The sequence below is a fragment of the Eulemur rufifrons genome, chromosome 7, assembly GCF_041146395.1.
Source record: "Eulemur rufifrons isolate Redbay chromosome 7, OSU_ERuf_1, whole genome shotgun sequence".
Classification (NCBI taxonomy): domain Eukaryota; kingdom Metazoa; phylum Chordata; class Mammalia; order Primates; family Lemuridae; genus Eulemur; species Eulemur rufifrons.
Window position 1 is genome coordinate 269816912 of NC_090989.1, and position 27591 is coordinate 269844502.

Here is a 27591-nt window from a genome sequence, read left to right on the forward strand (position 1 = left end):
GAGCTTACACCCCGAAATGCTAGCTTAAGTTAATGGCAAGTTCCTGAGTAAAAGAACTACACAATTTCCCTTTGGTGGCCACTGGTGATTTCATTTTTCCAGTACGCCCATTTTCCCTTAGGAGGCATCTGAGGGAGGAAGCCTCTCCTGCTGGTGGGGCTTCCATGGGACTATGAGTGGGGGCAGGAAAAGAAAGGTCAGTGGACAGGAGGCAACATGCTTAGTCTAGCTAGACCCATACTGAGTCTTTGAAAGGGAAGCTTGTAAAGTTGGACGAGTAAGTTATGAAAGGGTAGATTCTTATCAGGTTCATTGTAGCCATGTTGCTATCATGGAGAATGGGATTCTGAGAAGTCAAGATTATTTAACAGGAAAAGGATGTTATGCGTGCTAGAGGGATAGCAGAACATAGCGGTTTAAAATATGGTCCCTGGAACCAGACTCCTGGGTTCAAATCTAGTGCTCTCATTAAGCAAGCTGATAGAAGTGCCTTCAACTCTCTATGCTTCGCTTTCTGTACATGTACTATAAAATGAGGATACATTATTAATAACTACCTCAATAAGGAATGTTATAAGGATCTTTTATAAAGCCACATTTATACAATTATGTTCAATAACGAAGTTGTTAGACATGCTTATTTATAGATAAAAGAGATTCTAGGCACATCTACACTCAGAATTATTTTTATTCTTTCAAATATTATCTATTGGAAAAATAATATGTCACTAGAACCAACTATCAGAGATATTATCTTTACCTGTGGGGAATTATGAATTTTCTTGTCTCTGAACTGATTGCCCTTTTGATTTTTAAATAAGTGTATCTCTGAGGGTAAGGCAATTACTATTTATTATATACCTACTGTGTGCCAGATGCTTTAGTTAGAAGCAAGAGCAGAAGACAGGAGGAGGAAAAGAAAGAAAAGGAAGGAGAAGATGAAGAAGAAAAAGGAAGAAGAAAGAAGCAACAATATTGATCAGGTATTTAATCATGTTAGGCATTGCTAAGTGCTTTACATGCATAATCTCATTTAATCTAACAAAAACTCTATGAGTTAAATACTATTATCATTCCCATTGAGATCATGAGTAATTAAATTATATCTCCAAAGTATGTGGCAAAATGAGAACTTCAACTCAGGGCCTGATTTGTGTACCGCCTTTTCTCCACATCCATCATCTTATATGATATCCAGAACTACCCTATAAAGAAGGTAATATTATTATTTTCAGTTAGGAAAATGGAGCTCAAGTAGGCTAAGTCACATGTACAATAACATCCAACAGGTAAGCACAAAATCTGGAATTCAAAACTAGATCTGGTTGACTCTAAAACCCAGGTCCTCTCTATGACAACTCACTGGAATGCCTAAAATTTCAAAATCCCACTGACAAGTCTGTTTACTTTGAAGGTAATTAGTACCCTCCTGAGTATATAAAAGTAAGTAAACAAACTTATCTATATTTATATTTATATACCTATATACAGGTGAATAGCAGACCAATTATGAACAATATATAGGAAATATCTACACCTATCTTTTGTCCATCTCCATTCAAAATGGGTATCTGAACATTTGAGAAACAACAACCAGGGAAGCACTTTAGAGAGATGGAAAAAGCCTCACCAACATGTACTACCCCATCCCCAAGCAGCCACCACGCATCCACTTCCTCATGTTCCCTGTGACTTTTTGAAGGGAAGCAATAATTTCTGAAAAAGATTCAGGTTAGAGCAAGCTAAAGTTTAAGGAGCCAAACCCAAGCTCTTTTAATAGTGGCTGCATGCTCTCTAAAGAATGGGTTAGGTAGAGGGTCTTGGATTGAGCCCATGGATGGACTTTGCTGAGTTTTGAGACAAGAACTTTGATCAGTTGGTAGAGCAGAACCCAGCTTCTAAGGGGGCTGAGAAGTGACTAAGAGGTGAGAATGGAGAAGTTTTACTGTCAAAGAAAGATAAAGAAGGGGACAGTGACAGGAGGGACTCAGGAATCCAAGAAGGGCCATTTCATGATGGAATAGGCTTGTCCAGGCCAAAGTGTAGTGGAAGGAACCAGTGATGATGGAGCCTCTGTACTTCATGCTGAGACCACAGGCTGTGGAACCAGAGAAGCATGGCTCTAAATGTTAGCTCCATAACCTACTGGCTGTGTGATACTGCTAAGAGAGTTCTCCTTCTGAGCTTCAGTCTCCTTTAGCTACTCAAAAGTTATGTTTTGAATACCTACTATGTGTGTGACACTAAAGATAGAAGCTACTGTGACCTGGAACAAATCTAGAAGTATGGAAGCAAGAGACTTGGTTTTTATCCTTAACTCCGAGGCAACTAAAACAGTCTCTGTGTTTTCTAACTTCCTCCTCCATAAATCGTATGTCATACATGTAGACATACTTAGATAAGTCGGAGTTCTTTCAGAGACTAATAATCAGAGTATGAATTTATGGCCTAGAACCTTCTGCTCAGAGAGGTCAGGCAGGATGTGACTGTTGCACAGCGCAGAGAGGCCCTGCACAAACTGACCATCTGTTGAATGGTATAAACTCATGCTGCTTTCAACTGCATATGCCTGGTGAAAGGCGAGGCACATCTGGAACGACTTTGTTTCTTCTTAGATAAGAGAGAAATAGAAAGAGAGAGAGAGAGTTGATCGTTTGTGAATTCTCTCTGGACCCTTCTCATCACTGCTGACTGAAGTTGCCTAATGATCCAAGAAGAGCCCCCTCTGCGAAGAGGGCTGAGCCCCAACAGCGACGGGGCCTGCAGCTCGCTCTGTTCCTGGGAGCCCAGCACTGCCCCGGCTGGGGCAGTCTTTGATGACACCCTCAGATAACTGACGATGGTATGATGAATGAGTGGATGTGGGACAGCTGGAAAAGGGATTCTAGCCTTGGTTCTGACATTTGCTAGCCCTGTGGGGCTCCAGGTGATGGTTGCCTTCCACTCTCTGAGCCTCAGTTTCCTTATCTGTAAAATGAAGACAAACAGTACTACCTTCACAGCCCTTTTGAGGGGATTATATAGGAGCCTATAGGAGCCTGTGTTTGTGAAAGCACCATGGAAACATAACAATCCAAGTTGACCTTTTTCACTCACTCATTCATTCATTCATTCATTCTCATTTAAACATATTTATTGAATTTCTACTATGCATCAGGCACTGTACTAGCAGCTGTTGGTGTAATAGCAACTAAAAGTTGGTCTAGGTCCTAGTTTAATGACGTTTACCCCATATTGTATAGGAAAATATTTTGACTCAATATATCCTCACTGGATGTTCTCGCAGGGAAGGAAATCTGGTGCTTAGGGGGTCACTGAGTTAGCTGTTTGAAAACTGGGAATGTTCAAACATAGGCTCCGCAACCTCTTACAAGGTGTTGTAAAAAGGACTCAGAAACAGACTAGAGTTTGTCTAGATGCCTATATAATCACTTCCAATCCTGAGTTTATCTGCTCTTTCTTTCTCATAAGCACTGTTGTGATCATAAAATAATAAAATGTAGAGGAGGAAGAGAAACAGACATTAATCAAATAATTTCAAAAAATATAATTAGGAACTCTGATAACTGCTAAGGAAGAAAGAGGAAGAGGCCCAAGAAAATAAGTTGAACAAAAAACAAACAGGAGGATCTTATTGAATCTAGAATCTTAGCAGTCTGATGAGTAACAGTTCACTCAGTGGAAAGAAGGAAGGAAAGGGGTGAAATATCTTCCAAGTACAGGGAACAGCATGCACAAAGTCTCTTTGATGGGACTAAGCATAGTGTTTGCAAAAGCTAGAAGAACATCACTGTGGCTGGAGCACAGAAAACAAGAGAAGTAGAAGTACAAGATGAGTTTTAAGAAATTGGAAAGACCCAGACCAAGCAGCCCCTTGTAGGCCATGGTAAGGACCTTAGTCTTTATCCTAAGAGCAACCGGAAGCCAGTAAATGGTCTAAATCAGGAAAGTGATGTGAGCAAGTTTTAGTTTTGAAAATATCACTCTGGCTGCAAAGAAGAGAGTGGATTAAAAGGGGCAAGGTTGCTACTAGCCAGTTGGGAGGCTACTCCAGTAGCACAGGCAAGTCTTGGACCAGGCTGGGTAGGAGTGAATATATTTGAGAAATTCTTAAGAGGACGAATCTACAGGATTTGTTAATGGGTTGTATCTTGGGAGGAATGGTACAGGTAGAAAGGAAAGAGAGGTATCAAGAATGCCTCCTTGGTTTCAAGATTTCAAGAACTGAGATAGAAAACACTGTCAGAAGGAAGGCAAAACCATTCATGACAAATGTAGTAGAGTGGTCTGTTGGGGTTACAAATGAGAAGCTACCATATTTCCATTGGATGGTGGGCGCCAACCCTGGAATGAATGGGGATGAACCAAGGTAGACAGATGTAGTCTACGTTTTTAAGAATTCTAGCCATTAAGAAATGAAAAGACAATAGTTGGAAAAGGTAACTGAATGCAGTGATAGTGTCTTTAGTACACATTAGACTTCTGTTTATTATCCTTTTTTTAAAAAAGTTGAAGGGGAGTAGCTAGCAGAGAGTATAGCAAAGTGAGAAAAAGCTCAGGTATTCAGGTCAACCCCAGCTCCACCAGTTCCCATTTTTTGGACCTTGGGAAAAGTGATTTAACTTCTTCATGCCTCAGTATTCACACTGGGGAAAAACATAACAACAGTACCCACCATGTGGAGTTGATGAGAGGGTTCAGTGTGCCAAGTACCTAAAGTGCTTTAGCTAAGCTCCTGGCACCAGAGAAGTGCTCAGTAAATGCTTGTTATTATTAAAAGTACAAGGGAAAGCCTTTCTGCCATTCTATTTTTTATTATATTTAATAAGTGAATTCAATGTCCCATGGGGAAAAAAAAAAACACTCTACTCTCTGACATGCAAAAATGTTTGCATTTGCTAAGACTGTATGACTTGTATATCTTATTGAATCTGCTCGTCTTCTGGTCCCATGAAAGAGCTATGTTTTCCAGTTTTGCAAGTTGGCAAGCCAAGTATGAAGTTCCTCTTTTGTAATTGACCATGGTGTGTTGAGTAATATGCGGATTATTCCCCTCTCTTCTCTTTGATCTTCCCTGTTGCCAAGGATTGCCTGACAGTCTGATTGCTGGCCAGTTTACCTCCTTCTCAGAATGCACTGAGATGCAGAGGAAGTGGCCCACAATAGCAGAGAAGATTTAAGCTAGGTTATAAGTACTTGACTTTCTTAATCCCTAAACAAGGAATTCCCTGAAGGAATTTTAAAACAAGAAAGACGCATGAACCAGGGTTTTGGGTAGTGGTTCTCAAGCACAGTGTGCATCAGAATGACCTGGGGAGGCTGGGAGAACAAAGACTCTCAGCTCCACTCCCCAGAGAATCAGAATCAGAAGGGGGAGGCCAGGAAGCCGCATTTTAAGCAAACACTTCCCCCATCCTCACCCTAAGTGATTCTGATCCACTTTGAAATACTCTGAGATCCAGATCACCACACTCCCTAGGTACTCTTGATCTCTCTTATTCTGCTCTACTTTTTTTCTACACTTTTAGTGGACTTTATTATTAACTATATTGATTGCTTATTTTATGTCTCTCACACTCCAGCAGAAATTAAGTTTCTAGACAGTGGGGATGTACGCCTGCTTTGCCCCTTCTTCATGTATTCCAAATGCCTGGAACAGTGCCTGACCCATAGGAAGCCCTCAGTTTATACTTGTCAAATTATTTGAATAGAATTCCCACTCTCTTCAGCCATCTCATACATGGACTTCTGTAATAGACCTTCCAACTAAATAGTCTTCTTATTTTAGTGTTCTACAACATTTGGGTCAAGAACATTTAGAAAATTTGTGGATGCTATGGATCTGTTGTTTTCCAAGGGGGAAAAAATACAAACAATGTATAATTCTGCATAATCTTTTTGGGGATGGGGATTCAAAGATCTTTTAAAGTCAAGGATCTGCAAACCCCAAACCCTTGCCATAAAATCAGCCCTGATCCCTGCCATTCACCTTCCACTGTTACTGTAGTTGCTACCCTAAAACTCACATCTAATTATATCTCTCCCTTGACACAAAATCTTGAAGGGCTTCCTGTGATTTACACAGTACCTACACCACACAACACAGCATTCAAAGCTCCCCACAACTCAGCCTTCTGCGTATCACTTTTCCAGTTTTATCTCTACCAAATCTTTCAGACCTGTTGCAAGGGTGTGATTAAACATAAAAACTTTGGACTCAGACACCCTGGGTTTGAATTCTTACCCCACAGCCCACTAGCTGTGTGATATTAGATAAATTATATACCTTTCTAAAGCCTCAGGTTTTGGTAGTTTTTAAATTTGTGAAATGAGCATAATAGTACATATTTCAATGTGTTGTAGGGGCACAGCATAAAGGACCATATACTAATACACACAAAGCATTTTTTTTGAAATGCCAGGCACATGGTTGGCACTCAATAATTGTTAGGTTTTCATCTTCTATTCAATATGCTTGGTACATAGGATTTGACAGACCTTCTTTTCCTCTTCTTTTCCAATATCCCTTAGTCTAGACCAGGGTTTGGCAAACTTTGTCTATAAAGGACTAGAGAGTAAATATTTTGGCCTTTGTTGCACCATACTATTTTCTGTGGCTATTACAAAACTCTGCGTGGTAGCAGGAAAGTAGCCATAGATGATATGTAACTGAATGGGTGGGCTGTGTTTCACAGACTTTATTTATAAAAACAGGCAGCAGGCTGGATGTGTCCCATAGGCCATAGTTGTCCGACTGTGGTCTAAACTAGCTTTGAAATCTTACAGACCTGGGTTCAAGCTTCTCTGGGTCTCCATCTCCTCATCTGTTAAATAGGGATAATAGCAGCACTTCCCTCATAAGTTGTTGGATGATTAAATGTGATAAAGCACATAAAGCCCTTAGCACAGTGTTTGGCACACAATTATACATCTGGTAGATATTATTATCTTCGTCAACAATAAACTTGCTTCAAGCAGTTCCACTACCTGCCTGTATCCACCTTTCCTTCCCCAGGAATGTTTTCCAGATTCTCCCTCTGTTTTTTTTTTTTTTTTTTCCTCTCTTTCTCTTTCTTCTAACATTGTTGTCCTATCTATTGTAGTATCTGAAAATAAATCATGCATTAATGTAGCATGTGTAAGTAATTATGGTTACCTATATGTCCCCTTATACTAGATTGTGAGCTCCTTGAAGGCACAGTCTGTGTCTTACACCCATCTACAGCACATGTCCTAACACAGTATCTGGCACACACTAAGCAACCAATGTATGTGGTGACAGTGACAGAGCACAGTGACGCTGATGCTGGTAGTGACAGTGGTGGTGTCAGCATAGTCATGGTGGTGGTGGTGATGGTGGTGGCGATGGTGGTGGTGGTAATAACTGGGGAGAGGGGAGAGACTTGGCTGTTAATTTCTTTTCAAAGAGTAGTCATTTGGAATTCGCTTCTCAGTTTGAGCCAAAAAGTAGAAATGAGGCAAATAAGTCTTTCTGGCAGAGAGAAAGGATCCTCTGGAAGGTCAGACAACCACAACAAGACCAAAATTACACATGACTCTTCCTAGGGCAGCATGAGACGAAAATGCTCACAGGGTTGGAAGTCTGGAAATCTGAGGCCTGTAAGGAACCATCCGGATCTATAGGGTATTTTACAGCCTTCAAAATACTAACAGTCTCAATTTTTCCAAGAGACCTCTATGGGGAAACTTAACCACCATCCATTTCAGAGATGAGGAAACTGAGTCTCAGAGAAGTAAAAGATATTTCTGAGGGTAGAAGGCATTCCTATTTCAAACCTAGCCCTGGCTGTGTGACCCAGAGAAAGTCACTCCTAACCTAGAAGCCTCAGTTTTCCTATTTTTAAAATAAGCAGGATATGATTTTAATATCCTCTGCTCATGAACACTGTGCCATTTGGATGGAGTACAAGACATGTCTATCTTTCTCCTCTCAATGCTAAACTTAAGGAGTGAAACTGAGATTGTCTCTGGATGGGAAATAAATTGCAGGTCATAGGATACCTCTTCCAATCTCAAAATATTTGCTTTATATTCTTGGTAGAAGTTCTATCTGACCCTATTGCAGCACCAAAGGAGACCTTGGATGAAGTTGGCCTATAATTCTCATCATACAGATAAAGAAACAGAGACCTAGACAGTAGAAGCATGTCCAATGCCATATAATAAAGGACAGAGCCTAGTTCAGATTCCTGGTGTCTCTATTCTCTAGTTCTCCCAAAGAAAACCCCCAGCCCTGAAATGAATAGGAACAGACACTGGACTGCCTGCTTTACAACTGAGCAAAAGTGAGGTCACACAGACAGCACATGGCCGAGATGGGATTCACATCCAGCTCTGTCTGGCTCTTCACCGTGACACTCCTCTGTCTCCCCAACTTGGAGACTCTTCTTCACCCACAGGCTAAATTACGATAACAACCACAGAAAATCTGGTACGTTTAAGCACCAGTTGTGCTGAGCCAAGCTCTGTGGCTTTGGGCTGTGTTAGGGCCATTTAACAGGTGGAGGGAGGGGATTTATGCATTAATCAAATTCTCCATCATAAAGACTTTTTTCCTGCTTCGCTTGTTCAAAACCACAGCACAAAGTATAATTAAGGGCTTCTTCCCTGCTGAGGTAGAAGCATCATCTTTTCCCATGCATTCACTGGAATGGACCCAAGGGGACCCCAACCACCCAAGGAGCTAGTGTCCTATGGTCCCCAAAGCCATCCAGAGTATACCTTGGCCCTGGTCTAGAATGAGAGGCCACGACTACCAGACAAACCTCTGGCAAGTCATACTCCCTCTCTGTTACTCCCTAAATGTGCCAGAAAATGGGGCTCAGGAGTTCACTCAATGCCTCCAAGAATCAAGGGGTCAGTGGTTCCCACACAGAAGAGCTTCTATTCTGCATTAGAGGGTCTACAGGAGAAGGAAATCCTTTTACTCATGTTTAACTCCAGTTATGTTATGCATCCCTTATCCACAGGGTGTGAGTTCCAGCAATGTTTATCAAGTGAGGAAATGCCCCTAAGATTCCTCCACTTGTTATCTGCCCTTTTGGGTTGGCCTCTCCCCTGCAAAATAGGAGTCTTACTCCAAAATGTCATGTCTTAGCACTGTGGGCATCAGCAATGTTATGAAGTACTACTTAGAAGAAGAGGTAACAAAGGAAGCATGGAAAAAAGAAAGGGAAATTTTAAATAAACAGTATTTTTATTAGTATCATAGCTAACATTTTTCCATTACATGCTTTGTGCCGGGGACTATGCATGCATTATCTCATTTGATTCCCATGAAGTAGGGATCATGAGATCACATTTCACAGAGGTGGAAACTGAGGTTTGGAGACACCATTCAGCATGACACGGTGAAGAGGGGATTGAAGCAAGACCCCAAGCCAAGCCGAGGGGAGCACAGAGCCTGTACTATCTGCTTCCATGTAGACCAAGTTTCCTGTAGGAAACTCAGACAGAAACTTGTTCAACTAATCTGGCTTTTCAGGCAGGAAAAGAAAGCCCCAGAAAGGGAAAAAGACTTTCCCAAGGCCTTGCTATGACTCAGTGTCACAGACCAGGCCCCTCAACTACCGGTCAAGGCCTCTTTTTTGTTTGTTTTATCCCTGTGGCCTCAGCCTGCAGAGATGGCAGAGAGATGGAAAAGTCATAAGAGAAGGAGAGAAGAGGATTTGAGGCAGAGGTGGAAAAATAAATGATGAACAAAATGTTCCTCGTACCAGCTCTGTGTGGTGGCCATATTCCCCTCCTCTGGGGTCATTTCCAGACCTGCAGTGGGCCTGTCCCACCCCTTCCTCCTGCAACCTGGCTCCCTTGGAAATGTCTAATGCACTCCAGACCCTAGGCTGCCATGAAACTTTACACAGGCCTGTCATTTGGGTTTAGGAAGAGGGAGAAGAAACTGGAGACTTGGAGGAAGCCACCTCTAGCCAGCTTGAACATTTCTTTGCAGGGATCACTAGGAGGAGAGGAGAGTGGAACTGAGAACACAGCACCCATGCCCGTCTGTCTGCCCTAACCTCTCCAGGGTTCCCTACTACTATGGGGCAAACTCTGCACCACAGCTTCCAGAGCACTGCCTGACCCCCCACGGCATTGTCCGTGGGGCTCCCCCTCAGCGTTGGCCCAGCCACACCGATTCTCATTCAGGTCCTCAGATGGGTCACATTTGCTCATTCCTCCGGTCTTTGCAGAAGCTGGGCCTTCTACCCGGAATGCTTTCCTTCTCCTCCTCCTTTCCCAAACCCAGCCCCCCACATTCACATCATGCGCCCGGCCCCCAAGGACTCAGTTCAAATGTCACTTCCTCAGGGAAGCCTTCCCTGACCCCACAGTCTCCCCTGCTACACACTTTCAACCCATCAGCCTGGACTTGTCCTTGGCACTTTGCAGTCTACTTGTTTGTGTGATTGTTTCATGAATATCTGTTTTCTCCACAAGTTTGTAGACTCCATAAAGACAAAGACCATGTCCATTTGTCACACTGTTCACTCCTCGGGGCGTAACACAGTAGTTGGCATAGAGTGGGGCCTCAGAATACTTAATGAATGAATGAATGAATGACTAGTGCTCCGGGTTTCCAGGTCTCCTGTAAGGAGAACAGTGACATCTAGTGATCACTTTCACACTCTTGGGATTTTCTGATCACCTACCACTCACTGGCCTCGCAAGACCTCACTGGATTTCCAATAAGCTGAATATTCTGATTGTGCTGAGGGAAGCTGGCAAAGAATCCAGACATAGGGGAATCTGGCCCCTGAGCAAAGAGGAAGGGGACCACCACCCTATCTACCGCCACACACGTGCCAAGAACACGTTGCAAAAGTCCCATGGATTCGCTTGCAGTGTGTGTGCCACATTGCAGATGAGGACAGTGTGGCCCAGAAAAGGAGCCACTGGGACAAATTCACACAGCAGTAAATGGGGGTACTCACAGCCTCATTCACTAAGTCCTGGAAAGCCAGCCACACACAGCTACATCCTCACTGACACAGCTCTAGCCAGAACACTCTCGTTATTCATTGGAAGCTGCAACAGCCTCCTCACGCATCTCCCTGATCCTACGTCCACATTCCCACAACCTTTTCTGGCCTTGCAGTCAGAGGGGTGGGGACACACGCATATGCATTTCGTTGTTAGCTTGGGGCGCTCTGATGCACAGAATTAGATTACTTACAATGCTTGCTTTAAGACTGAAGATCATTGTTGGGCCACACATGGCTAGGCATTATTTATTCAGTTAGTTAGTTTTAACACTTTAATAAACTCCCACAAATCTCCCACCAAAAACACCAGGTAGGAACTTTACTCCCTCCATGTAATGTATGTTCCCTCATGCCATTACGCTGCCTCCCTCGACTCAAGATGACCATCTTCCTGAATCCTGAAATGTTCATCATGTCCTTGCTTCCTTTTTTTAAAAAGTTTTATTGCATCTGTATTTATTCCTAAAAGGTAGCATGTTTGAGGGGGATGTGTGTGTGTGCATGTTTTTAAAGTGGGGGAAGGGTATTGTGCTATATAAAATCTATCCTTGGGACTTATCTTCTTCATTTACTATTGTGTTCATTCACTTCATATTCACAGGTGTGACGAGAGTCCATTCACTTTGGCTGCTGCAGTGTATTCTATCCTATGCACATCCTCCACCTTAACTGCTTTCCCATTGCTGGTCACTTGGGTTGTTTAGAAAGGCCTCCTTTTACCACACAAATCTAATGCCAACAGACTCCTGCTAATCATGTATCTTTATCATCTCAGTGCCCTCAGGATAGGGTCCAAAGCCCATGACCTAGCTTATCATTTAGGTATCCTAAATGATCAAGCCCCTTCCAATCCCTCTGGCCTCACCCAGCTCTCCTTACCTCTCTTGGTCTTAGTCACAGGGAAATTCTTTTGCTATTTGTACAGAGGATGTTCTCTTCTTCCTTTGGTCATCTACCTGGCTCTCTCCATGCCCTTACTCCCTTCTCTTCTCTATCCTCTATGCAGCCCAAGTGACCACTCAACATCCTCCAACACTTAGCCCAGGAGGATGCTATGGGAGGAGCACGTACTCCATAGAGTTCTAGTGGACTCAGTGGGTGGTCTACCAAACTGTCTCCTTTGGAGGCCCAGCGCTGTCTGGGAACTTTTGCAGATGAAAGAGTGGGAATGAAATAGGAAATGCTTTATTCACCTTCCTCTTCCTCACTGAAGTAGTAGCATCACTATTCCTGATTTTATGGATTGAAGTTCCTGAATGGCTGCATTTGGAAAAAGTGCTCCATGAAGATAAGTTTGTACACCAGTGAATCAAATAATTCACATGATCCTCTCAAGCCCTAAAATTCTGTAATTCACAGTGATATACACCCAAGAGAAAAAGAGGAAATAAAATTTCATGGTTAAGCATGTTAAGCCCTAGAGCCAACCAACTTTGAGCAAATCACTTAATATTGTTGAGGTTTTCTCAGTTGTAAAGCAGGCATGATATTAGGATAAAATATATGGAATAAAACGGCCACATTTCAGCAATTTCATATGCATCAAACCAATATTTATAAGTAAATCACAGATCTGGAATGGCAGATTAAACAAGATAATCGAAGCATCCATGCCTTCTTCTCCTAGGCACACAGCTAGAACACGTTTCCCTGTCTTCACTGCAGACAATGTGGACAAAGGCTGAGTTCTAATCGCTAGAATGGGAGCTGAAACGACACTGGCCGCTTTCAGGCTTAGCCCCCTTGAACCTTTCCTGTCCAACCCTCCCCGTTCTTTCTCCTTCCACAGCAACCGTGGAAGCATCAGGTCTATGCAGCACAGGATGGAACAGGCTGAGTCTCTGAACCACTTCTCAGAGTAAAGCCACTCATCAATCAAAAACATCTATTTGGGACTCTCCGCACAAACACAAAATAACCTTTATCGTATTTATCCACTGAGATTTGAGCATTTGTTGGTTATAGCAGCTAGTGTTACCAAGCTTTGTAAGGAATCAATAAATGCTAGTATTCACCACGACATTGCTGGGGCTGCTGACAATCCCCATGGACAAAGAGTCCATGAGGGCAGGAGGTAGAGGGTTGGTCAAGTTTGACTTAGCAGCTGGGCCAGGGGAACTCACCTCCTTCGTGCCATTGTCTTGGATGAGGGTATAAAGTGGCACCACACGGTTGATTTCCAGAAGCACTGGCGTGGGGCTCAGCTGCTCCTTGCCTGGCCGGCGGCACAGGTGGCAGGTGGACGGACAGCGGCCCTTCTCCTCACAGCGGATCTCCACCCCTGAGATGAGCTGGTCATCTGACAGCATCTGGGCTGTCAGCAGACCTGAGAGGTAGGTGATGAAGGGCATGGACTTGAGCTCCTTCTTGCTGCCCAGCTCTGTGGTCTCTGGAGAGGCATCAAACAGAAAGAGGGAAAGGTAAATTCAGTATTGCTCAAAAGGTCGGACTCTTAAACTCACAAAGAGCATATGCTGAGGAGCTGGTATCCACTGGAAAGGAAAAAAAAATGATAAAGTGATTTACTCATAATGCCTTGGAAAGACCACTGGCTTGAGGGTTCAAAGACCAGAATGGTGTCTTGTTCTATCACTTGCACTGTATATTCTCTTGTTTTCTCTGGCCTTCACTTTTCCCATGTTTAAAGTTGGTAGGTTGGGCTAGCTAATTCTCTAAGATTCTTGTAAGATGTAAATACTCAAAGATATATTTTCCCCAACCAAAAATTCCTTTCTGTCTCCTGTCAACCTATACAAATTATACCATTTTAAAATTTTGCTCCAGTCCTGTAGTTTCCATGAAGCTCAATATAATGAGAGGAACACAAACTTCGGATCAAGCCAACTTCATTTTAAATCTCAGTTGTGCTTGATGATACCTCTGCAACCTTGGGAAAGTCTCTCAATATCCAGGAGACTCTAGTGATTAATTCTGAGAAGTGGGGTTAATAATACCAATGGAATCAGTTATGAATGCTAAATGAGATAGAAGGAGTGAAATTGTCTGGAAAAGACATTATTTTCCCTTTCTGTGCTCACCTGTTCTCTTGTTCAAACTCCTTTTCCTGCCTCTTTCTTCATGAGCACAGTGAGACTGGATTCATGCCTGCTCCATTCTGTGCCATGTCTCTTGACCTATGCAACTAGCATTTCCACCCCTGTGCCTTTATTCACCCTGTCCTGTTTGTTCCCTCTGCCTCTCCACATCTTTTCTACCTGTCAATGTTCCATTCCAATGTTACCCTCTTCAGGAAGTCATTTTCCATTGCCCCAGACCCTTTTCTCTGTATAAGTATTTCTACTTACGAGATCTTGAGTTCCTTTTCCTTTCCCATTTTTTGCTGACCTCTCCAACAATATTACCAACTCTAGAAGACCAGGGGCCATGTCTCCCATTCCCGCCCACCTTCGGTGCCTAACGTGGCGCTAGGGATGTACTTGAGACTCAAAGAGGGAGATTATAGAACTCTGAATGGCTAGAACGATATTCATGACCTAGTCAAGAGACTGCAACATTCTTCTGAAGAATTCCAGGGACGCTAAGAAGTACTGCAACAACTGATTTCATAGGGCAAGAGGAAAAGTGAGCAGACAGGGCTCTAAACCCTCATCTCAGCTTCAAATAGAGAAGTTCCACTTGCATTTCTCTTACAGATTAGCCTTCTATATAAGATTTTGTTTTAAAAAAGATTTTATAGCTATATCAAAAAGTTTGAAGAAGCAAAGCAATTCGTCCAACCCAGAGGGTTCCATTTACATCATAGACTATGTTAATGGACTGACAGACGTGCAGTGCACAATCTGAGTGGCAAAATAGGGTGATCCTGTTCTAAAAGACAGAGCTTGATCCAGGGTGCAGCTTCTACCAAGCCTGGTGAAGTCAAGGCAAGCTTCTGCCTCAGTGGAAACAGAGGCCCTGGGCTCTGAGATCTGAGAGAAAAGGGAGAGTTTTCTCCTGCTCTTGCTCTCAGCTTGCGGTGACATGCAGCTGATCTGGAAATGGACTTGCCAATTAGAAATACAAATAAACGCAGCCTTCATTCATTACTCTCCGGGCCCTTGGGCCTGGGATCTGGGCTCCACCTTTTCTGTCTGGCTGTCAGCAAATGCTTATGAGCATCAGATCAAAGGCTCTGGAGGAGGAAGACAAGGCGAATTCCAGCTAACCAATCCTTCAGAGGGATTAAAGAAGGGTAGTTACTAAGATAAACAAAACAAGACTGTGAAGACGGCATCCCAGCAGCTGGAGAGATGGAGACAGTCTTATACACAGACACGTCTAAAGAAGATGATGACGACTTTTGCAACTTCAGGCCAGAGGCATAGTTTTGGAGAAAGGTGACTTCAAACTTGGAAGAGAATAACCATTTTGGGAGAATATCAGGAGGGATTCAGAGCTGTAAACACATTAGGGATTAGTTAGCCCACACTCTGGCCTAGGTCAACAAACTATGGCCCATTGGCCAAATCCAGTTCCCTTCCTGCTTTTAAATAAAGTTTTATTGGAACACAGCCATCTCCATTCATTTCTGTATTGTGTATGGCTACAAAGACAGAATTAAGTAGTTACAACAAAGACTTTATGATCACAAAGGCTAAAATAGGTACTATCTTTACAGAAAAATTTGGCAACCCCTGCTAAAGCCCCCATTTATCAATGGGGGAACTGAGTTTCAGAGAAAGGACCCACATATAGTCACATAGAAGTATGGCAGTATTATGGTTTAGTTAAGGTAAAAACTGTAACTAATCAAAGAGACCATCAGTATACTTGGATTGTGAATGTCCAAGGAGAAAAAATAGAGTGGGACATCTTTTCTCCATAAAACATATATCAAAAGCTATTAAATGAACACACTTTTGAAAAATGCTGATGTAGTACAAAACTTCACATTTTAAACAAGGGAAAAGGGTGTCCCAGAGAGGAAAATGACTTTCCAAGGTCACACAGGGAGTCAATGCTCATTTCAGTACGGCCCCACTCTTCTGATAACCGATTAATCACTTACACTATTATTATCTCATGTTATCCCATCTTTCACAACACAGATGGCATGCCCCTCATAGCACATTGCCATACGCACATAATTTAATCGGGAAGAAATGTCACCTGGTGCTAAGAGCAAAAATTCCCTAGATCAAACAAATATTCATAGCCATTGGGTTAAAGATATAACTATCCATTTAACAACAAAATCATCTATAGTTCTCTGCTGATCTGCTTCTGTTCAATAACTTCTTTAGCTTTTTTTTTTTTTCGATAGATTTTATTTTTTTGTTTTTCAGCTCATTATGGGGTTACAAAAGTTCAGGCTATATACATTGCCCATGCCTCCCCATCCCCCCGAGTCTGAGCTTCAATTGTGTCCATTCCCTAGACAGTGCACATCACACTCATCATCTCAATCAGTGGGGTTAAAAGCCCACAGTCCAGGCTGACCATAGCAACAGTATAGAATTTACAGCTGAACTTAAGGGATGGTTTTGCAAAAGGAGGGCTACCATCTGGTCCAACCCTATCGCTTAACAGGTGAGGAACCTGTAACCAAAATTGGGAAAGGGACATACCTCTAAGTCCCATGCACATGTACTAACAATGATCCTCTTCTTGAAGATTGTGTCATGCCTAAGTTATGATCTGGATGAGAGTTACAGCAGGGAACACTATTAGCTATTTCATTAATTATTCCTCTGTAGACATCACAATTGCAAAAGCTAATTGCTTCTGATCCAACCCCACCCTGTGGCTAAAGTCATCTGTTCAAAAGGCAAAACCTATACTCCTCTCCTGCTTAAAAATCTTCCATCGCATTTTACGGCTCTTAGCATAAAGACCAAAATCTTGAGATAGTACATAGACAATGTAGAATATAGACAACCTGCTGTCTCTCCAGTCTGATCTCTTATCCTATTCCTTCTAATTCTCCTACTTTTAGCCACAAGGGCCTTTAAGTTCCTTGCATACACCCTATGTCTCTCTCAATCCTGTGCTCTTTTCTATGCACAGAATGCTTCCCCCCAGCCCTCTCTCAGCCCCTGCCTTTTCCTGGATAACTTACACTCATCCTTCAGATCTTAATTCAAGTGTCAATTCCTCAAAAAAGCCTTCCCTGAACTGCCCATGCCACCAGTGTATATTAAGGTTTCATATTACAGATGCTCATAGCATCCTGTTCTCTGTATCATCTATTAATGTCTCAAGATTGCAAACTCCAAGGAAGGCAAAGACAGTATCAGTTTTGCCGATTCCCATACCCACCTTACACAGTACCTGGAACACAGTAGGCTTTCAAAAATATTTTCAATAAATATTTCTTGAATGTATAGGACACTTATATAACCTAATCACTGTGCTATCTTAACAAAGATGAATCTGAGAGCTAGGATTTGTGAATTACAAAGTTGTGATCTGTATTAGTTGTGACGACAATGAATCAAGTCTTACAGTCAAGACACAACCTCTGCCCAAAGTAAAATTAGTGCCCTTGATCAAAAGGTTCACAGAGAAATAGTTGAATAGCTGATCAATTTCTGATCTCCTCTAGATTTTCAAGTCGGCCCTTGCCATTAAGGGAATGGGAGAGTTAGGTTAAAACAGAGTGTCTTTAACAGGCCAAGGATAAAGAGCATTTTTGAAGAGATTTATCCTCTGTTCACATTTCCCATCCTTCTGAACAATGCTTCCAAAATAGGATCATGTCTGGTTTCAAGCCCAATTCAGTTCCAATGACACTACAACCCATTCATTTGAGAACCTGCCAACTGAACTTTCTTTTTTCTCTTCCCAAATTCCTGCTGGGTATTATTTTGTTGCCACCAAAAAAAAAAAAAAAAAGCCTCAGTTGAAGTGACAACTCCTTGTTGGGAGGGCAGCCAGGGCTTTTCGGCAGGAGGTGATGGCACCACTTGCCCTCATCCAGAAAACAAAACAAAGCATCAGACTCAGGGCTTCTGAGAGACCCAAAGCTGTGCGGATGTTTGTTCAATATTCAGCAACGGTGCAGGGCGCTGCCTCCCTCGTCAGACAGGCTTGCTTTGGCAATGGGCTTGCACTTGAAGCATTTAAAGACTCCACAGGGACCAGAGGGGCTCAAATTAGAAACATTAAGGAGGGTGGAAAAAGGGTGAGACTTTTATATCATAAAGAATGGCCTTTATTACAGCAATAGCCTCCCAGGAATTACTGAAATGGGATCATTTCTTAGGCGGAGTTACTGTCTCCTGTTGGAGGAGAGCGATTGCTCTGAGGCCTGACTCAGGAACCCACACAAATACCCTTAACAAAGCGAGAACAGCCAGCCGAAATGCCATTAGCAAGGCCTGTACTTCTGTGTTGTGTAACTGAACTTCTCAGCCCAACAGTCAAAGGCCACCGTCATCAGTGTGCCCTTTATAAATAATGGTACCAAACCCAAAAGAGTACTGTGAGGATTAAATAAGGTGGTTGGCACAGGTTAAGCACTCCATAAATATAATTTGTTATTGCTGTTGTTGCTGTGGTTGTAATTATGTTGCTGTTGTTGTAACAGGATGTCAAAATTTGTAATTTCTGTTGAGACACCAAGACATAATAGAAGTGAAATACCAAAGTCATGCCCCTAGATGCAGAATTTACAAAGGACATAAATCCTAACCAGTTTTATAACTCTAGAACCCTCAACCAGAACAAGGAAATAAAAAGAGGTCAGAGAGTGAAAGGGAAAAATTTAGGGAAGATTTTTTTAGGGGAGAACTAGTACCATGTTTGGAGTCCCCAGCATGCCAGGAGGGACATGCAGAATATGCTATCTTCTAACCCCATGTTTTTTTGAGAAGGACCCTCCAGAGTGCCACTTGGAGAACTTCTTATGTGTTCTTGGCAACTGGGAAGAGAGTGGACTAAGCCCTATCTTCACCTGGAAAAGGTCTAGTGGCCTACGGCGACAGAACAGAAGGGGCTGTGTGAGAACTAGCCCAAACCCTGAAAGGTTGCCTGGAGAAAAATGCTTGTTTCCCCTGGACCAGATGTGGGTCATACTGGAGAAAGGGCTGGCCTGGAACTGTTTTGAGTCCTGCCCAAGAAGAATTCTAACAAAGGATGTTGGGTCCCAACAGTGAATCTCCATGAGGTGGGCAGCCAGAGAAATAGTAGGTAGAAGGGGACCACAGCAGCCACCCAAAGATAAATGGCATTGCTCCAGGTCTTGGGAAATGTCTCCAGCAATGGGGATCACCGAAAAGCCCCCAAGAGAAAGGGCCAGCTTTATAAATATGCCAGGACCAGAGAGTACAGAGCCAGGTAGAAAGATACCAGGGCACATATGACCTTCCTAAACCTTCCTGCACCTCTCTCTTTCTGTGTGGACTATGGAAGGAGGAGAAGAAGAAATGCCAGGCTGAGAAACAGAATAAAGGCCAAACATCCCCCTCCCACCTTCTTAATGCTCCAACTGGGAAGGGCAAGGAGATCTGACTTATCAAATTTAAAAATTTGATTACGATCTTTCACTGGATAGCCTAGTTCTTGATTTGAAAGTGTGTTAGCAATGTAAAATGTCTATAGCACTGTCTGTTCCAATGGTGATAATAGATTAGATGTGGCCTGCTAGAATTGTCATCTAGAAATAGAGGAAAATTATCCTGGTGAATATATTAAAAGAAGTATGGGAATCAACTCATAGGTATATACTCTTGAACATACATATATTCATAGATTATATTTTGACTCCTCTCAACTTGTACTATCAACTGAACCATTTACGTCACCATTATGGTGCATATCACATTTGTAATATTAGTTAATATGATAGTTAAATGAATATTTGTCTCCCCAACTAAACCGTGAGCTCCACGAGAGCAAGGACCATGGCCAGTTTTAATAAACATTTGCATTCCCAACACAGAGTTCACTGTCTGATATCGTGTAGACAGTATTCAGGTAAATACCTGAATAAATGAATGCATGAATCTGACTCTTTTTTCCTTTAATCTTCTACTTGAGTAATATTTATCAGACTTCAAACTCCCATCTCAATTTATCACCATAGCCCCAAAGGCAACTGGTTTTTCCCTTAGTTCATTAATGTACACGTAGTAGCTCAGAGAGATGAAGTAACTTGCCCCAAATCACACAGCTAGTAACTAGTTTAACTATTTCTACTCGGTTCACCTTCTTCTTCCACTGTCTGTATTTCCTCTCTGAAAAATTTCTGACACTGATTGTCACTCCTGCATGATGAGTCATCTGTATTCCAAACCCCTGTGTCTTCCTGGTACCTTCCACCTCCGGGCAACACCCCCAACCTCCTCCCACCCATTTCCATGAACTAATAGGTTCTCATGGATAGAAAGCATTTTAAAGGTCACCTGGTCAGAAATCCCATCTAATGTTTCATTCACCATCAAATCATTCTCCAACAACTCCCTCTTGGACACTTGTAATCATGTGGAACTCATTGCCTTTTTAGGCCTCCAATCCCATTGTGGGAAAGCTCTGTTAAACAGACTAACTTCTCATCCAGGAACTGCATTCCTCACCCTAAACATCAGACCCCAACCCAGAATTATGTACTTTAAGTCGTTTGGATGTCTTATCTGCAGTACTCAAGCCTGCCCCCTACTTGGGGGTCATACTAAGAGTAAGCAACTAACAGGGTGGATAAAATTTGGATCCCAGGAACTGTGGGACATTCCTGAGTGGCTTCTAATGAGATGTATGCATCTGTGTGTGTTGTGGTTGTGTATGTGTGTATGTGTGTGTGCGTGTGCATATTTGGTGAATGGAAAGAGAAGCAACAGTGGAGATTCCAAAAAGAAAACAGGTTTACAAAACTGCCAAACCCTAGGACTACTGATCTCCTGATCTAACCTAATTTGGAAGCTTTCCCCCTACATGTACAAACAATAAGCACAATCATAGAGAAGCAGATAAAGCACAGTGGCTTGCTTGAGTTTGAATTCCATGTCTTCCATTTTCCAGCTATGTGACCTTGGACAAGTCACTTATCCTCTCCTAAAGTTCCATTTCTTCATTTGTAAAATGCTAATAATATTAGTACCTAATCATCAGATTATTTGGAGGATTAATGAGAAACTGAACCCAATAAAGAATTTCCAATTCTAGGGTGTCAAGAGCATCATGAGAGGTCATTTGTTCTAGTACTTGGCCTTCATCCCAGCATTATTCAATTCTTGCATGTCTGAATTTGTATCTCTTCCCTTGAAACATGTCCTGTGCTTTAACCTTTAGGAATTTATCTTTCAGCTACCTGCTGTCTACCTATTGGAACACAGTAGACCAGCGTAGAATTGAATGCTTAAGTTCAAAAGTATTGTGTCAGACTGATTTCAAATCCCAGGCAAGTCACTTCACCTCTCCAACATTAGCTTCCTCATTTGGAAAATGAGGAAACTAATTCCTCTTCCAACTTTTCTCAGAATCAAATGAGAGATGATGTGCTAGTTGATTTATACCTGTGATCTCATTCCATCCTCTATCTTCCTACAAAGTAGGGATTGTTGCCCCCTTTTACAGATAACGGAACTGAGGCTTAGGGTGATAAAGTTTGACCTACAAGAGGATACCTGTCTTCAGGTGAAAGCAGTTAAATTTCTGAGGAAGGTCACATGCTCTGTGAGAGAGGGAACCCTGGACACTGCCCAGTGGCCCAGTAGTGGCTGATACCTTGGCCAGAGTCAGGGCCCAGTCAGCATTGAAGGGTGTCATTTACTTCTGCCTCTTGAGACAAAGTAGGTTGTAGCCGTTAATGGGAACCTGAGAAAAAGGGCCATGTGTGGTCTTCTGCTGCCCTCTAGTGACTTCTTAAGATGATTGCTCTTGGGAAACATCTATTACTAACAGTTCTGATCCTTCCACACCAAAGAATGATTTACTATGTGCAGAGCAACTTGCACTGAGGGCAGCAAGGAAAACTTTACAGGCTTAGCTATAATACAGGAAGCCTAATACAATGACTAAATGAATTCTGAACGAGAGCATTTGCCGAGAAGGCCTATTTAGCACCAGGTTTGGAGCTAGGCACTAGAGGGTGAAAATACGAATAACAATTTGTTCCAATCCTAATAGTACTCAAGTCTAGAGATTTGACTGAGTATATGGTCTGGGAAGGAAAAACCAGAGAGATGAAGGAGGAGAGGCTGGAGATAGGGCAGAGAGAAAAGAGAACTGATGGAGCAAGATCTTAAAGGAGACAGGGAGAGAAATTCCCAGGTGGCAGTGGAAAGGATGTGGTCTGAATTTCATATAGATCTGGGTTTGAATTTCAGTTTGGTCAAAACTAAGCATGTGACCAGGGCCTCTGTGTATAGTAATGTAAGTTGGGCCCTCCAAGAGGGTGACAAGGCAAAAGGGGGAGTGGGGACTAAATCCAGTCTTGGCTCCACTCGCCGGGCCTGTGCTCATGACATTGAATCCAAGTGGAGGAGCACCTTTTCCTAATTCGTATAAAAGATGACTTAGGGCCACCCACAGTCCTGCATGTGACCATGGATGAGCTATTTCCTCAATAGGAGCCTCTGCTTTTCTATGTGTAAATGAGGCTAATATCACTGACAATACAAAGTTGTTAAAATTTAAGATAATGTATGCCCATGCCAGACACTTAATAGCCACCCAAGAAATGCCAATTCTTACTATTATTACTAGTACTAGTATCACAACATACTTTTATTTTTAAGATGTGGTAGAAAAAGTGCTTGAAAAGGAGAGAGGGTAGAAAAGAAAATCACATTTCCCAAACTTTGTTCTTTGCACAGCACAAGACATTGTGGAGCTCACTGAATCCTCACAACAATGCCTTGGAGTAGGAATATCATAATTTTTACAATCATATTTTACAGCTGAGGAAACAGAGGTTCGGAGAAGTGACAGACCATGGCCAAAGGTCATTTGGCATTCAGGGTCTGAATCCAAAGCCCCTTTTCTGTCCAGTGGAGTTTAGAAGCATCATTCACAGGAGACCTGCCTTCTCCTCCCTGGGATCCAATTCCCCCCAGTTTCTTAAAAACGTCATTCCTAACTTATCCCTTCATGGAAGGATTCCAAGATTATTTCCCCCCTAATTCCTTCTCCTCCTTCCACTTACTTCTTATGCTAGGGTTCGAAGAGGAAATGCCCAGAAAGGACTATTCTTGGACAATGTTTATGGAACTGGAGGCCTCTGAGATGCTAATGACCTGCTTTAGATGAAGACTCCCAGATTGCCCTGCTGGGACATGACCTTGAGGCAGGAAAGCAGGCCAGCAAGGCAGACCAGGCCACCCTGGGGACTGGGAGAGGCTGCCTGGTTCAAAGTCCAGGAGGGTACAAACGTGGGGTAGGGTCAGCTGGAGGTTTTGGTTAGAGAAGCCATTTGGAAACAAATTGCCACTCTCTGACTGCTTTCCTAGGAGGCTAACAGTCTTGCTTTCACCCTTCTAACTCTATTTTATTGAAATCTTAACAACATTCAGGTTAAAAGATCACCTTTGAACATGTTGGCAGGCGTTACTTGTGGAGAACATGTTCAAGGTTGAGTGACTTCTCCATTAGCTCCCCTCTGCACCGTAGCTGTGCCGCTAAGGGAAGGGAGAAAAATCAATTAGCCCACTCAACAAAAAATAAATATAACAAAATAAAATATAAAGGGCTGAAACTCATCAGGGATTCCCTGACTTATATTTGAGGCAATCAGTAATATTGTTAATATAAACAATAGCTACACTTTTATAGGCACATATTCCAGGCCAGTTGTTCTGCTACTTGTTTTGCATACCTTATCTCACTTGGTCTCTATAAATCCTAACAACAATGAGAGGTAGGTTTTATTATCACCTTGTTTTTTCAGAGATGGGGTCTCACTATGTTGCCCAGGCTGCTCTCCAACATCTGGCCTCAAACATCATTATTGCTTTTTAAAAATGAGGAAATGAAAGTCCATAGAGATGAAGTCAGGGGCCCAAGAAGACCTGGATTGCCACTTTGACCTGCTTTACATCTAAGCACTTTCCTGTTATCCTATGTTAAGCTGCCACATGCCTAGAGATTCAAGTCTAGGCAGCTATAAATTCTGGAAACTGAATTTCCAATGACTGCTACCTCTGCCCATTACATGGTACTGATCAGCAATAAAACTCTTAAAATAAAAATCTATAGACAATCAATAGAAATTGATTGCAAAACTAAGGTACATCCAAACAGTGGGGTATTATGTACTTTAAAAAGAAATTAGTACAATCTTTATTATGTAAGATATGGAGTAATTTTATTAAATAGAAAAAGCAAAGTGCCCAGTAGTATCTATAGTGCTTTCTTTTGTGTAAGAAAGAGGGACGGGAGTATAAACACACACATATATGTGTAAGATATATATTTTTATATATGTGTATGTTATTTTTTACTAATATACACTGAAGAAAGTAACCAAAACTAATAAAATGGTTACCTACAGGGGGAACAAGAAAACAGTGTCCAGAGACAAGGGTAAAAGAGTTTCTCAGTATACCTTGTTTAATACAAGTTTTAGCTTTGCTATCTATCACACACAAGTTTTACATAATTTTTTAAAAATCAAAAAAGAAAGACAAAAATAATCTCTATAAATTATATATGAATTGAAAAAATATATCTAACTGTATATCAAAGTTTTGATATAACCATGTAGAGAAAATAATAAATTTGAGTAGATTTAAAATGCAGTATTTTTATTTTACATGCTTAGTAAGAAATATTCCAATACAAAATAATCTACAAATAAATCTAGATTTAATGGTCTTATTACTAGTTGTATTATTGGTGTTGTTATTTTGAAACAATTATGCTTACATTGTCGGCTATAGCAAATAAGCCATTACATTACTATCATTAGAAACTAAGATTTTTCAGCATGAGAGACAACTAAGGCACAAAATAGAGTTAAGAAAAATTATGTTAACTGAAATTTCAATTGTAAATCATAAAACCTTATGATTTGTTTTTCTCTGTTAAAAAATAAACATTTTGTACCTCTGCCCACTGAAAAGGCCTAGAAGTAATGACAATGTACTAGCAATAAATACCCCTAATGCCAAGACTGTGATTTTTAAATATTATTTTCCATTAAAAGGAACAAAGGATTCTTGGAAAAATTCCTGAATCCAAATCTAGAACAAGTATGGTATAAGCTGAGCCTGGGATGTTTTGTTGTACCAAAAAACAAGTTCAAGACTAATGGAGTCATTTCTAAAGGACACTGAAACCAACTTACAAAAGCTCACACTGGCCTAACAGTAAACACTTTTGAAAAGAACAATGATTGCAATTGGTTGAAATTTATCAAACAATAAATTTCCATTAATTTATAATGTTCCTCAAACCAAAACCAAAACCAAAACCAAAACCAACAACAAACAAAAAACAAAGGAACAAAGCTTATTGGTCACCATTGGGTATTGCTAGAAGACCAGAACATTATTCTAAAAATTGATAAAAGAATGACATAATCAGTCATGCTTTTATTATATCAACTGGATTTCAGAGTAACTGTATTTTTCTTTATGGAAATATCATAGGTAATGAAAGCGTGAAGGATGATAGAATTTAAAAATTACCATTTTGCAATCTCTAATAAAATAATAGATCTAGACAACTATCATCAATAAATTCTAAAACCATTAGGAGAAAGGCTGATGTAAAATTTTTAATGAATGGATCAGATAGCTGAACCTGCTGCTCAAATTCAACATGACTACAAGTACAACCAGACATTAAGTGCCCGTGATATGATGCCATGGGAAGGACACGGTCCTGCCTGTGTACTTCAGGTGGTACTCCTTGGACTACAGATAGAATTCAGGGGTCTGAGAATTTGTATAGGAAAAAAATATATACTTTTGTTTTTTAGTATCTTACCACTGCAATTTAGTATTTCCTTAAATTATGAATGCAAACAACAAAATATAGCAGTATTAACATTTCCTATGAGTTTGACATCATAGAATTCACATGATGTAACACATGATGTAATTCACATGATGTAATTCACATGAACTAACACATTACAGTTATTAGAAATATTTCAAAATATTTATGCTTGATACTACTTAGAAATTATAGTTATTAGACTCTTGTCATGAATAAATGCATTACTACATCATACATTTATTTAAATTTTTATAACTATGTCTTGATATAATTTCTTTCTTTGGTAGTCCTCATGGATTTTGTTTTATGTATTTAAAAACATTATTCTGAGAAGGGAGTCTGTAGTCTTCATCATTCTACAAAAGGAGTCCATGAGACAAAAAAAAGTGGCAAATCCCCAAGAGAGAGGAACAAGTAAAACAACACCGTGATAAAGCAATTCGCTAAATCTGCAATGTGGAAAGTTCTAAAGGACAAAAGAGCCAATGTCTTCAACAAATAATGATATTAGAAAATGAAAGGGTGTAACTATTACAGATTAAAAGAGACCTAGCATAACATATAGACATTTTGATCCTTATTTATAGACTACAAAAGATATTTTTGAAACAATAAAGGAAATTTGAATATGAACTGCTAGATGTGATAATGATATTGAGATTGTATTAAAATATAACTATCCATTGCAGATATATACTGAGGTATTTACAGGAGAAATGATAAGATACTGTATTTGGGATTTGTTTTAAAAGACTCCAGCAACAAAAAACAAATTGGAGATGAGCAATAGCTGAAGCAAAATTAGCAAAATATTGACAACAATTATTGCTAGGTGATGGACACATAGTGATTTACTATACCATTTTCTGTGTGTGTGTGTGTGTGTGTTGTGTGTACTTAAAATCTTCCTTAATAAAACATTGAGGAAAGACGGCTGCCAGGATTATACAAAATTGCTAAAGGCAATTATTACTGGGGAGAAGAATGAAGAGAGATTTTTCCTGTTCTACATTATGTACTGTTTTGATTCTTTCTTGTAAATATGTGTTCATGTGTATTATTTTTAGAGGCTATTTTTTCAGTCTTTAAAATTGAAACGAAGGTAGAGCAACATTGAAAGGAAGGTACAGAAATTTTCCATATGCTCCCTGTCCTCACACTTACATAGCATCATGGCTTCTCCCATTATCAACATCCCCAGCAGAGTGGTCCATTTGTTACAATTGATGAACCTACAATGACACATCATAACCACTCAAAGTCCATAGTTTACATTATAAGGTCACTCCTGGTGTTGTGTATTCTATGGGTTTGTACAAATATATAATGAAATGACATGTATACACCATTACATTTTCATACAGAGTATTTTCACTGCCCTAAAATACTCTGTCTTCCACCTATTCATCCCTCTCCCCTACCCCAACCCGCGGCTACCATTGATTTTTTACGGTCTCCATAGTTTTGGCTTTTCTGGAATGTCATACAGTTGGAGTCCTACGGTATGTAGCCTTTTAAGATTTGCTTCTTACACTTACTAATGTGGATTTAAGGTTCTTCCACATATTTTCATGGCTTGATGGTTCATTTCTTTTTAGTGCTAAATGTAGTATATTGTCTGGATGTACCACAAATTATTTATCCATTCATCTACTTAAGGACATCTTGGTTGTTCTGAAGTTTTGGCAATTACAAACAAAGTTACTATAAG

The 27591-nt window shown here is 41.0% G+C and overlaps 1 protein-coding gene across 5 annotated transcripts in view; it reads right to left on the reverse strand.

The window, feature by feature from the left end:
* ASTN2 (astrotactin 2) overlaps nt 1–27591 on the reverse strand; it is an 824356-nt gene that overhangs the window by 152056 nt on the left and 644709 nt on the right. For 3 of the 5 annotated variants that reach the window (XM_069474594.1, XM_069474593.1, XM_069474592.1), the window contains one exon: nt 13127–13392. In XM_069474594.1, the coding sequence (XP_069330695.1) occupies nt 13127–13392 (266 nt within the window). Of the gene's footprint in view, nt 1–13126; nt 13393–27591 lie in introns of those variants that run through there. The other 2 variants (XM_069474596.1, XM_069474595.1) reach the window with 1 other exon arrangement.